This window comes from Saimiri boliviensis, chromosome X (genome assembly GCF_048565385.1).
Source record: "Saimiri boliviensis isolate mSaiBol1 chromosome X, mSaiBol1.pri, whole genome shotgun sequence".
Lineage (NCBI taxonomy): Eukaryota > Metazoa > Chordata > Mammalia > Primates > Cebidae > Saimiri > Saimiri boliviensis.
In genome coordinates this window covers 60,157,279-60,169,129 of record NC_133470.1, presented here as the reverse complement: position 1 = coordinate 60,169,129, position 11,851 = coordinate 60,157,279, and the positions used below count along the sequence as shown (strand labels likewise).

Here is an 11,851-nt window from a genome sequence, read left to right as displayed (position 1 = left end):
TTGGTTGCTTCCAAGTTTGGGCAATTATGAATAAAACTGCTATAAACATCTGTCTTCAGGTTTTTATGTGAACACAGGTCTTCCACTCCTTTATTAATACCAAGGAACATGATTGCTGAAAGAGTATGTTTAGTTTTATGATAAACTGCCAAACTCTATTCCAAAGTGGCTGTACCATTTTTGGGTTTCCACCAGCAATGAATGAAAGTTGTTCCTGCTGCTCCACATCCTTGCCAGCATTTGGTATTGTCAGTGTTCTGGATTCTGGCCTTTTTTTTTTTTTTTTTTTTTTTTTTTTGAGAGAGGGTCTCGCTCTGTCACCCAGACTGGAGTGCAGCAGTGTGATCTCAGCTCACTGCAACCTCCGCCTCCCAGGCTCAAGCAATTCTCCCTCAGCCTCTCGAGTAGCTGGGATTCCAGACATGCACCACTACTGCCTGGCTAATTTTTGTATTTTTAGTAAAGATGGGGTTTCACCATGTAGGCCAGTCTGGTCCTGAACTCCTGACCTCAAATGATCCACCCACCTTGGCCTTCCAAAGTGCTGGGATTACAGGTGTGAGCCACTGCGCCTGGCTTTTTTTTTTTTTTTTTTTTTTAAAATAACAAGAGATGGGGTCTTGCTGTATTGCCCAGGCTGGTCTCCAACTCCAACTCCTGGGCTCAAGTGATCCACTCGCCTCAGCCTCCCAAAGTGCTGGGATTTCAGGCCTGAGCCACTTTGCCCAGCCAATTTTTTTTTTTTTTTTTTTTTTGAGACAGAGTCTTGGTCTGTCACTCTGGCTGGAGGGCAGTGTGCAGTCTCAGTTCACTGCAACCTCTAACTCCTGGGTTCTAGTGATTCTTGTGCCTCAGCCACCTGAGTAGCTGGGACTACTGGTGAGTGCCACCAAATGTGGCTAATTTTTGTATTTTTAGTAGAGACGGGGTTTCACCCTCTGAAGGATTTTACCCCACAGAAAGTTAGGAAGAGGCTAATTCCAGAGAAAGTAAATGCGTATGACATATCCAATGTGGCTAGAATTGATCGTTGGAGCTTGGACTTTATTCTGAAGGCCATGAGTAGCTTTTGAGGACTTATAAGTTGGAGAATGTCTCCTGTAGTGGGTTGAAGGTGGCCTCCAAAAAGATATGTTCACTTGGAACCTGTGGATGTCACCTTCTTTGACAAAAGGCTTTTAGCAGCTGTAATTAAGGTAAGGCTCTCTAGGAGAGAACATCCTGGATTAGAGTGGGCCATAAGTTCAATGACAGGTGTCCTTGTAAGAGGAGAGAAGGATAAAGGAGATGCAGAGAAGAAGAGGTAATACAAAGATGGAGGCAGAGATTGGAACGATATGCATACAAGTCAAGGAGCACCAAGGAATATCAGCAGCCACTAGAAACTAGAAAAGAGGCATGGAACAAGTTCCTCCTCAGCACCTCCAGAAGGAACCAACACTGGCCACACTGATTTCAGACTTCTGGGCTCCAGAACTGTGAGAAAATAAATTTCTTTTTTTTTTTCTTTTTTTTTGAGATGGAGTCTCACTCTGTTGCCCCGGCTAGAGTGCAGTGGCACAATTTTGGCTCACTGCAACCTCCGCCTCCCAGATTTAAGTGATTCTCATGTCTCAGCCTCCCGAGTAGCTAGGATTACAGGCATGCACCACTACTGCTGGGCTAATTTTTGTATTTTTAGTAGAGATGAGGTTTCACCAGGTTGGCCAGGCTGGTTTTGAACTCCTGGCCTCAAGCAATCTGCCCTCCTTGGCCTCCCAAAGTGCTGGGATTATAGGCGTGAGCCACCACGCCCAGCCAAGAATATAAATTTATGTTGATTTAAGCCACTCAGTTTGGAGACAACTTACGGCAGCCCTGGCAAACTAATACATCCTGGGCCCGGCAGCCCTGGCAAACTATTACATCCTGGGCTACATTGTAGTCCAGTTTTCCTGAGACTCCCAGGCGAGTCCTCTTTTTCTTTGCTTGATATCCTACCCCATTTTCTGTCTGATAAAATTACACTTGTTCTTTAAGATGCCACTGTAAATAGCACTGCTTCAGCACAGACTTCACTAAGTTACTCCCCTCTCCATCTTGGTAAATTTAGTTACTTCCTCTTCTGTGCTTACAAACTTTGTAGTATCTCTACATTTATGCTATAGGACTTGTTACACTAATTGTATTGCTTGTTTATGTCTTCCCCACTTTTCTATGAGCATCTAGAAATATGAGGATGTCTTGTTGGTCTATTTTCAGAACATAAGCACAGTACCTGGCACGTATTAAAAACTTAATAAGTGTTTCCTGAATAAATAGTTTCTGTAAGTAGTTTCTCCAATCAGCTCTGAGTTTTCGGGGAAGGTAAATCTGGCAACGGGATGAAGAATGGATTAGAAAGCAGAGGGCCTTTAGAAAGGGAGGCCGGTTGGTGGAGTCTAGTAGTCATGACTAGAGCTAATGAAAGACTGATTTAGCAGAGTGACTGTGGTAATGGAAAGGAGGAAATTGTTGGGAGAAACACCACAGAAGCAGAGTGGATTATATTCTCTGGGTGAGAGAGAGGGAGAAATTGAAGCTAATTCTGAGGTTTCAAGTCTGGGTGACTGAGAGGGTGATGATACCATTGAAGGAAGGCATGAAGAGAAGCAGAGTTGGGGGAAGATGGGAAGCTTGAAGCTAGTATTGTTGTTTCTCCATTTCTAGAGTCTTTTTCTATTGTAAGTCACACCTCCTTACCGGTTTCAACAGGGACCCAGCTCAGGCAGCGGCTAAGGGTGGGTATTCTGGTTTGGATTAGATCAGAGGAAAGACAGTTGTATATGTGCCCACAGGAGCCAAGACAGTATTTTCCATCCTCCCAAGACAGTGCAGCTTTGACAGAGATTTAAGGGTGACTGAGTCAAAGAAGAAGCATAGCATAGGATGGTGGTGTCGGGGGTAGGGATTCAGAACCTCCATTATAGAAGATAATGATTTAGAGGAGAAGGTGGTTGAGAATGGTGCTAGTGCTAGTGAACAGATCCTTCCCAGGACCTAGGTAGGCTGAGGATTTTTGACTCTGTGACACTATTGTATACCCAGCCTTTGTTTCTATTTAACACCTTACAGCAGCACCTAATCTCCCAGATAACTTAGCCTGTGTTACACAGCACACATTTGCCACACCCTCTTTACAGCCCTGGTTTATGAGGTTCTTTCCACCGGAAGCTATGACAGAGGAAATGTGTGGGTGGGGAGGGGTAGTGGGTGAGGGACCCAGGTTCCTGACACAGACAGACGACACCCAGGGAATGAAGAGCAAGCGCCATGTTGAAGCCATTATTACCATTCAGATCTTTCTTATTCCTGCAGCTGCCCCTGCTAGGAGTGGGGCTGAACACAACGATTCTGACACCCAATGGGAATGAAGACACCACAGCTGGTGGGAAATCTGGGACTGAAGAGGGTTGGTGAGAAGGGTGGCTGTGGGAAGGGACCGTACAGAAATCTGGAACCTGCCACTGGCCATTACAATCATGTGGGCAGAATTAAAAAGTAGAGCGAGAAGGGAAAGCGGGAGGATTCCCTGCCTCACGCTACTTCTTCGTTTTTCGTTCCTTTTTCTTTCTTTCTTTCTTCCTTTTTTTTTTTTTTTTTTTTTGAGGCAGGGTCTCACTATGTTGCCCAGGCTGGTCTCAAACTCCTGGCCTCTAGAGATCCTCCTGCCTCGGCCTTTCAAAGCACCAGGATTACAGACATGAGCCACCATGCTCAGCCTCCTTCTGACCATCATTTCTTCTCTTTCCCTGCCTGCCTTCATTTTCTCCCCAATCTAGATTTCTTCCTGACCTCTATGCCCACTGACTCCTTCAGTGTTTCCACTCTGCCCCTCCCAGAGGTTCAGTGTTTTGTGTTCAATGTCGAGTACATGAATTGCACTTGGAACAGCAGCTCTGAGCCCCAGCCTACCAACCTTACTCTGCACTATTGGTATGAGAAGGGAAAAGGGGGGAGGGGAGGAACAAGAGGTGGGTTGGATCAGAGACCAAGAAGGAGGGTAGCAAGTCTCCCAGGTGCCCTACTGTTTTCTCCTGGGGTAAGTCATAAGTTGGTTGAGGGGAGATGAGGCTAGGCTCCGGATATCTGCGGTACTCAGATTGGCCCCAGTGTTCCTCTTCCTTCCAACCCTTCTCCTCTAGGTACAAGAACTCGGATAATGATAAAGTCCAGAAGTGCAGCCACTATCTATTTGCTGACGAAATCACTTCTGGCTGTCAGCTGCAAAAAAAGGAGATCCACCTCTACCAAACATTTGTTGTTCAGCTCCAGGACCCGCGGGAACCCAGGAGACAGGCCACACAGATGCTAAAACTGCAGAATCTGGGTAATTTGGAAAGGGTCAACAGACCAGGGATACTGTGGGGCATTGGCGTCTACGAAGAGTGGTCTTTTATCATAAGGATGCAGGGGGCCGGGTGCGATGGCTCACGCCTGTAATCCCAGCACTTCGGGAGGCTGAGGTGGGCAGATTGTGAGGACAGGAGTTCAAGACCAGACTGGCTAACATGGTGAAACCCTGTCTCTACTAAAAAATACAAAAATTAGCTGGACATGGTGGCTCGTGCCTGTCATCCCAGCTACTTGGGAGGCTGAGGTAGGAAAATTGCTTGAACTGGGACCTGGGAGGCAGAGGTTGTAGTGAGCCGAGATCGCGCCTCTGCACTCCAGGCTGTGCTACAGATCGAGACTCCATCTCAAAATACATAAATAAAAGGAAAAAATAAGGGTACGTGGGCAGAAAAGTGGAGGTAGGGGATCGGGATGGGAAGGGAGGAGGTATTAGGGGCACTACCTTCAGCATCTTGACTTGTCTAGGCCAGGGGAATGACCATATACGCACACATATCTCCAGTGATTCCCTGGGCTCCAGAGAACCTAACAGTTCGCAAATTGAGTGAATCCCAGCTAGAACTGAACTGGAACAACAGATTCTTGAACCACTGTTTGGAACACTTGGTGCAGTACCGGACTGACTGGGACCACAGCTGGACTGTGAGTGACTAGGGATGTGAATGTAGCAGCTAAGGCCAAGCAAGTAGGGCTGAAGGATTCAACTAGCCAGATAGAAGGACCTAATATCAAGCTCCTGTTGTCTGCCTCACAGCTCCTCTGCTTACCCCTTACCCTCCCTCCTCCAACTCCTTTCCCTATCATCACCAGTGAGTTTTCTTTTTCTTTTTCTTTTTTTTTTTTTTTGAGACGGAGCCTCACTCTGTTGCCCAGTCTGGAGTGCAGTGGTGCGATCTCGGCTCACTGCAACCTCTGCCTACCGGGTTCAAGTGATTCTCCTCCTTCAGCCTCCCGAGTAGCTGGGGCTATGAGCACGCACCACCACACCTGGCTAATTTTTGTATTTTTAGTAGAGACTGTGTTTTGCCGTGTTGGCCAGGCTGGTCTCGAACTCCTGATCTCAGGTGATCTGCCCGCCTCGGCCTCCCAAAATGCTGGGATTACAGGCATGAGCCACCGTACCTGATACCAGTGAGTTTTCATTAGGGCTTCCCTACCCATACTCTTCCTGATACCAGATAGACAAGTAAACAAAAGGAAGCCATTAAGGGGATCTGGAGGGGAGGCTTTAGATTCAAGTCAGTGAAGGGAGCAATGTGGCTTGAGCAGTCAAGAGAGAAGAGAGAAACTGGGAAGTAGCCGAGATGACACTGGTGAATGTTCAGGCATATGTTTTAATTCTCTCTTCTTTTATAGACACTCACTTTCCCTTATCCTCTTTCTCCTCAAGGAACAATCAGTAGGTCACAGTCATAGCTTCTCTCTGCCTAGTGTGGATGGGCAGAAACGCTACACATTTCGTGTTCGGAGCCGCTTTAACCCACTCTGTGGAAGTACTCAGCATTGGAGTGAATGGAGCCACCCGATCCATTGGGGTAGCAACACTTCAAAGGGTAAAATGGGCCCACATTACCCCAATCCATAAGCCCAACACCCCAGCCTTTCTAACACCACTGTCTTTTGCTCCACTTCCCGCTCACTAAAGCCCCCAAACTTGGTGCCTCATGTCCCCACACTGTCCAACCCCAACCTCTAGAAATCAAAGTTTTTCTGTGTAGATTTGGGTTAGCGTGTTGTTAGAGTAGGGGGGTGGTTTGAGAAGGAGGCTGAGGGGTATTCAAGGGGGCTATAGAATGTATAGGATTTCCCTGAAGCATTCCTAGAGAGCCTGCAAAGTTGAAGATGGCTTTAGAACCAGCTGGATCTAGACACCGCCACATACTACCTCTTTGGCCTTGGGCACATCACTAAACTCTTTGATTCTGTTTCCTGAGATGTAAGATGGAGATAATAAGTGTTCCTGCCTAACAGGAACTGTTGTGAGGATTAAACAGAGAGTATGTCTTTAGCGCAGTGCCTGGCACCAAGCTGGGGCTCCACAAAGTTGGCGTATAGTAGGGACACAACAAATATAAGGTCCACTTTGCTTTTCTTGTTTCTATAGAGAATCCTTTACTGTTTGCAGTGGAAGCTGTGGTTATCTCTATTGGCTCCATGGGATTGATTATCAGCCTTCTCTGTGTGTATTTCTGGCTGGAACGGTGAGATTTGGAGAAGCCCAGAAAAATGAGGGAGGCAGTGGCTGAGAATAGCAGAGGAGGGTTTTGCAGGGTCTCTAGGAGTAAAGGACAGGACAGTAAGGAATGAGAGATTAGCCAAGAGGGTTTGGTGATGGAAGGAAGCCACAGGCACAGAGAACACAGGATCACTTTATTTCATATGGGACAAATGGGAGAAGGGTGATAAAAGAGCTTTAACCTATGTGCTCCCGCTCCCTCTTTCTCCCCTGTCAGGACAATGCCCCGAATTCCTACCCTGAAGAACCTAGAAGATCTTGTTACTGAATACCACGGGAACTTTTCGGTGAGAACGCTGTCACAAGCATGCTGCAGTCTATCAACTGCCAACTGCCTGCCAGCAAGACAGACAAAGTGTGGGGGTGGGGGCAGAGAGAAGAGGGAAGGAGGCCCTGCACTAACTGTCAGGATGTGGCCGACCAAATGCGGGAGAGACACACACTGTCTCTCTATACACACTATACAGAGAGAGACACACGCTGAAGTGCAGATTATAGATTGAGTGAGGCAGATGGAAACGGTGGTACTAGGGGCCCAGGAGTCTGTGTATCCCTTCTGTAATCAATTACAGTGGTTGCAGACATCACAAGCACTCCTTTGGCACAGAGCTTGGTCTTTTATTTCCTGCCTCTAATTGACCCCTGACCTGGACATATCTGTCTTTAGGCCTGGAGTGGTGTGTCTAAGGGACTGGCTGAGAGTCTGCAGCCGGACTACAGTGAACGACTCTGCCTCGTCAGTGAGATTCCCCCAAAAGGAGGGGCCCTCGGGGAGGGAGCTGGGGCCTCCCCATGCAACCAGCATAGCCCCTACTGGGCCCCACCAAGTTACACCCCGAAGCCTGAAACCTGAACCCCAATCCTCTGACAGAAGAACCCCAGGGTCCTGTAGCCCTAAGTGGAACTAACTTCCGTTCATTTAACCCATCTGCGTCCCATGCTCATCTCGCCTCCCTGTGGCTGATTTGGAATTTTGTGCCCCCGTGTAAGCGCCCCCGCATTTGGTATCCCCCACGTGAGAATTGTCCTTTTGCCCTGTACATGTTTTTCATCTCCCCAAGTCTGACCCTTCCTTTTTGCAGGATTCTTCCTCCCTCCCTCTTTCCCTCCCTTCCTCTTTCCGTCTACCCTCCGATTGTTCTTGAACCAATGAGAAATAAAGTTTCTGTTGATAATCATCAAAAATGTCTGTCATGGGGGTGGGGAGCAGGGGAAACATGGGATGCAATGAGGGTGAGAGGGGAAGAAATAGGAGTAGTACATTCATGCTGTGGAAGCAGGAGTGTTACCAATTCGCTAGAAAAAGAGTACAGTTCTGGAAACTGATTTTTTTCCAGGTGTCCTGCACTCATTCCAGGGTTTAGTTTAGAGTTAGACTTACAATGCGCTGGGTGAGGTGGCTCACGCCTATAATCCCAGCACTTTGGGAGGCTGAGGCATGTGGATAATGAGGTCAGGAGATCGAGACCAGCCTGGCCAACATGGTGAAACCCTGTTTCTACTAAAAATACAAAAATTAGCTGGGAGTAGTGGTGTGTGCCTATAATCCCAGCTACATGGGAGGCTGAGGCAGGAGAATCGCTTGAACCTAAGAGGCAGAGGTTGCAGTGAGCCAAGATTGAGCCACTGCACTCCAGCCTGAGCGACAGAGGGAGACTCTGTCTGGAAAAAAAAAAAAAAAAAAAGAGTTAGACTTACCATACTTACCATGTTTCACCCACTTTCCAACTAATATTTTACACGCCCCACCCAAGTTTTTCTCTCCTTATCCTTACTCTACTTTTTGGCCACACCTGCCACTTCTGACCTCATAATCCCTCAACTGCAGCCTCAGGCCCCACCCCTGGGGATGCTGGTAATCCACAACTACCAACAGCTCTCTCCTGGCTGCCCAGCCTGGGCATTCTCAGCCTATGAAATCCACCTGCATCTCCAGTCCACCAATCATATAGGCGCATTTGCCCCATGGAAGGCCTCTAGAACACCATCCTTCTGCGTGACTCATCAGTGAGGCGATCTTGAGGGCATGTTCATCTACATCAAACATGGAGGTGAAGGGCAGCACAGAACTACTGTCTGTGGATGGGGGTGGAGGGATCTGAGGGCAGTGGAGATCACAGAAATGGGCCCACGTGTCCCATTCCATCTCTTCTCAGATAATCAGCAGTTTCTGGTCAATACCAACTGCTCTGTCACCGTGATGCTGTATTACATCCGCAAAAAACTACAGTTGCCTAAAACAAGTGAGGAGATTGGGAAGGGGACTAATGGCCAAAGGTCAGAAGTAGCTGGGTTGTCTCTAATCCCCAAGCCCTCCTCCTGGCAAGAAGGGAGTTCTTCATATCCTTACAGCTTCCTCCAACCCATTCTGTATAGGATCACTGGCCCCTTTTACTCCCACTCTCTTTCCTTAGCTGCCCCATTTACCCTGTGGTCTCCCTCCAGGCTCCATCGATTTGTGTGATGAAGCAGGGACGATGAAGATGTTTTTCCAGATGAAGCCCAACCATACAGACTATGCCAGCAAATACCTTACAGCTCGAAGCACCTACTATGTTTGTAAGGTGGAGCGTGGGCCACCAGGTAGAGTCTTGGGAGTGCTCCCCAGAAATAGGACAAGGCCTTCAAGATAGATTATAAACCGTATCGTTAAAACAGGGCATCCAAGGCTGGGCACAGTGACTCGTGCCTGTAATCTCAGCACTTTGAGAGGCCAAGGCATGAGGATCGATAGAATACAGAAGTTGGAGACCAGCCTGGGCAATATAATGAGACCCTGCCTCCCAAAACAAAAACAAAACCCAAAACAACCAAAACCAAATTAAAACAAAAATGGAACACCCTCAACCAGATCCAAACTGACCATCTCTAGTCAGCCTAAGGAAGGGCACTGCCTCTGTAACAGTAGATCAGGCTCACACATATGCTCTCCTAGGTCCATACCTACGGGGAAGAAATAAGATCCACCAGCTCAAGGTAGTTTTTTTGGTTTTGTTTTTATTTATTTATTTCTCTTGAGAAGGAGTTTTGCCCTTGTTGCCCAGGCTGGAGTGCAATAGTGCAATCTCGGCTCACTGCAACCTCTGCCTCCCAGGTTCAAGCGATTCTCCTGCCTCAGCCTCCCGAATCGCTGGGACTACAGGCGCCCACCACCACGCTCTACTAATTTTTTGTATTTTTAGTTGAGACGGGGTTTCACCATGTTGGCCAGGCTGGTCTTGAACTCCTGACCGCAGGGGATCCACCCACCTCAGCCTCCCAAAGTGCTGGGATTACAGGCCTGAGCCAGTGTGCCCAGCAAAGTAGTAGTCTATTTATTTACTTAATTTATTTATGATGGAGTCTCGCTCTGTTGCCCAGGCTGAAGTGCAGTGGTTTGATCTTGGCTCACTGCAACTCTGCCTCCTGGATTCAAGCAATTCTCCTGCTTCAGCCTCCCAAGGAGCTGGGATTACAGGCATCCACCACCATGCCCGGATAATTTTTTCTTTTTTTTTGTATTTTTGGTACAGATGGGGTTTTACCATGTTGGTCAGGCTGGTCTCAAACTCCTGACCTCAAGTAATCTGCCCACCTTGGCCTCCCAAAATGCTGGGATTCCTGGTGTAAACCACCACACCCAGCAGGTAGTCTTTAGTGTTGGGTCCTGGAATCTTGGGCTTCAGAAGGATGGAGACTGGATGACAAGGGCTGGAGATAGCACATGGCTATATTCACACACGACTCTATTTCACAGGAACCAGGACGGAGGCTGCTTACAAAGGTTTTGTGCCTCTCCTCAAGAATCCGGAGCCTCTGCTGCTTGGTAAGAAGTGAGATGGGGGAGGGAAGAATATGAAGGGTACAGAATACAGCTTTGTGATGGAGAATGTAGGGTGGGACTAGTGTGATATGGTAGGTCAGATAATAGGAGCCTAGGAAAAGGGGGGCAGGGTCCAGGTCCACTTTAGGAGGGATGTTTAGCTCACACCAGGTGTAATGTGTGTGCATTACTCCCTCCTTTTCCCATTTCTTCTTCTTCTTCTTCTTCTTTTTTTTAATTGAGACAGCGTTTTGCTCTTGTTGCCCAGGCTGGAGTGCATTGCAACCTCCACCTCCTGGGTTGAAGTGCTTCTCCTGCCTCAGCCTCTGGAGTAGCTGGGACTACAGGTGCCTGCCACCACTCCCAGATAACTGTGTATTTTTAGTAGAGATGGGTTTTCTCCATGCTGGTCAGGCTGATCTGGAACTCCTGACCTCAGGTGATTCACCCGCCTTGGCCTCCCAAAGTGCTGGGATTACAGGCGTGAGCCACCATGCCCAGCTCTGCTTTCTCTGTTTCTTGGCCATCTTCTCTGTATATCTTCCTACCACCATCCCATCATTTCCATCTTAGGCCAGGTGGGGCTCCAGCTGATGATATGAACAATGGATGGGAGCATCAGAAAGGGTAAGGTCTCTAGTCCTCAGAGGTGCAGGTGCCTTTTCCTTGTTTTTAGTTGCACTGCGCGCACAGTGTGACGCCCTGGAGAGGAGCCGACTTGAGAGGCTTAAAATACTAGAAGCCAAGAAAGTCGTTACAATTGAACCCTCTGCAATTATCCCGGTAAGGATCACCAAATGTGGTCTGCCCCAGCACCCGGCTCTCCCCACCAACCAACCGAATGTTCCTCCATCCCAGCCCTCTCAGATGAACTTCCTGCCTCCAGTTTTTTTCCTTCCTTTGGCCCTGGGTTGTAGAAACCTTTGCTGCAGGGGCCTCTTTGTTTACTTACTTTCTTTTTCTAGTCCAAGCTATCAGGACGAGATGAAAAGAAGTCCGGTCGCAAGTCTCCGACCTCTAAGACCAGAGTAGATTTCAGGAAGGATAAACGTCGTCCACCACCCACTAAACCCACCAAGCAAAAGAAGTAATACAAGGTGTGAAATTACTGGAATTTAGTGTGAGATTTCTGTTTCTAGAAAGATTTCTCCCAATATCTGCACTAAGGCTTGAGTACGTAAGCCCCAGGCACTGAGGAGGCTCTAAGGGTGGATGGGAACGGCAGGAGAGGGCTGGGACAAGCCCATGGGTGGGGGTGAGGAAGGCTGTGAAGTCTAGTACAATGAGCCTTTGAGGGAAGGAGCAGGGGGTGGGGTCTTCTCAAACCGGACTACCTCCCCTAGGGAGGCCTATCTCACAGTCCGCCTACTCCTGCAGGGCTTAGGTGTCCCTCCCCCCTATACTGCGCCACTTCCCCGGGCTGAAATTCCCCCACCCTC

At 48.2% G+C, this 11,851-nt stretch overlaps 2 protein-coding genes across 4 annotated transcripts; both read left to right on the top strand.

Moving 5' to 3' along the window:
- Nucleotides 1-3,241: 3,241 nt before the first annotated feature.
- Nucleotides 3,242-7,795, top strand: IL2RG (interleukin 2 receptor subunit gamma). 3 transcript variants are annotated; one of them, XM_010330915.2, is made up of 8 exons: nt 3,242-3,406; nt 3,801-3,954; nt 4,164-4,348; nt 4,877-5,016; nt 5,765-5,927; nt 6,479-6,575; nt 6,828-6,897; nt 7,278-7,795. In XM_010330915.2, exons 1-8 carry the CDS (start codon nt 3,292-3,294, stop codon nt 7,461-7,463), a joined length of 1,110 nt encoding a protein of 369 aa, XP_010329217.1. In that variant the 5' UTR covers nt 3,242-3,291; the 3' UTR covers nt 7,464-7,795. The 3 variants fall into 3 exon arrangements, with proteins under 3 accessions (XP_010329217.1, XP_010329218.1, XP_074247801.1); XM_010330916.2 differs by having other exon boundaries at nt 6,500-6,575; nt 7,278-7,788; XM_074391700.1 differs by lacking the exon at nt 6,479-6,575.
- A 383-nt stretch (nt 7,796-8,178) lies between these two features.
- On the top strand, nt 8,179-11,598 carry CXHXorf65 (chromosome X CXorf65 homolog). The gene is made up of 6 exons (XM_010330914.3): nt 8,179-8,661; nt 8,767-8,853; nt 9,056-9,193; nt 10,347-10,415; nt 11,089-11,195; nt 11,378-11,598. The coding sequence occupies exons 1-6, from the start codon at nt 8,637-8,639 to the stop codon at nt 11,501-11,503; spliced, it is 552 nt and encodes a 183-aa protein (XP_010329216.1). The 5' UTR covers nt 8,179-8,636; the 3' UTR covers nt 11,504-11,598.
- Nucleotides 11,599-11,851: the final 253 nt, after the last annotated feature.

Bases quoted from the DNA above. Each gene is read 5' to 3' on its own strand.
- IL2RG (XM_010330915.2), top strand. From the start codon at position 3,292: ATGTTGAAGCCATTATTACCATTCAGATCTTTCTTATTCCTGCAGCTG. The intron at 3,955-4,163 runs GTATGAGAAGGG...CTTCTCCTCTAG, and splicing joins AACCTTACTCTGCACTATTG to GTACAAGAACTCGGATAATG. The intron at 6,576-6,827 runs GTGAGATTTGGA...CTCCCCTGTCAG, and splicing joins GTGTATTTCTGGCTGGAACG to GACAATGCCCCGAATTCCTA.
- CXHXorf65 (XM_010330914.3), top strand. From the start codon at position 8,637: ATGTTCATCTACATCAAACATGGAG. The intron at 8,662-8,766 runs GTGAAGGGCAGC...ATCTCTTCTCAG, and splicing joins CATCTACATCAAACATGGAG to ATAATCAGCAGTTTCTGGTC. The intron at 11,196-11,377 runs GTAAGGATCACC...TTCTTTTTCTAG, and splicing joins AACCCTCTGCAATTATCCCG to TCCAAGCTATCAGGACGAGA.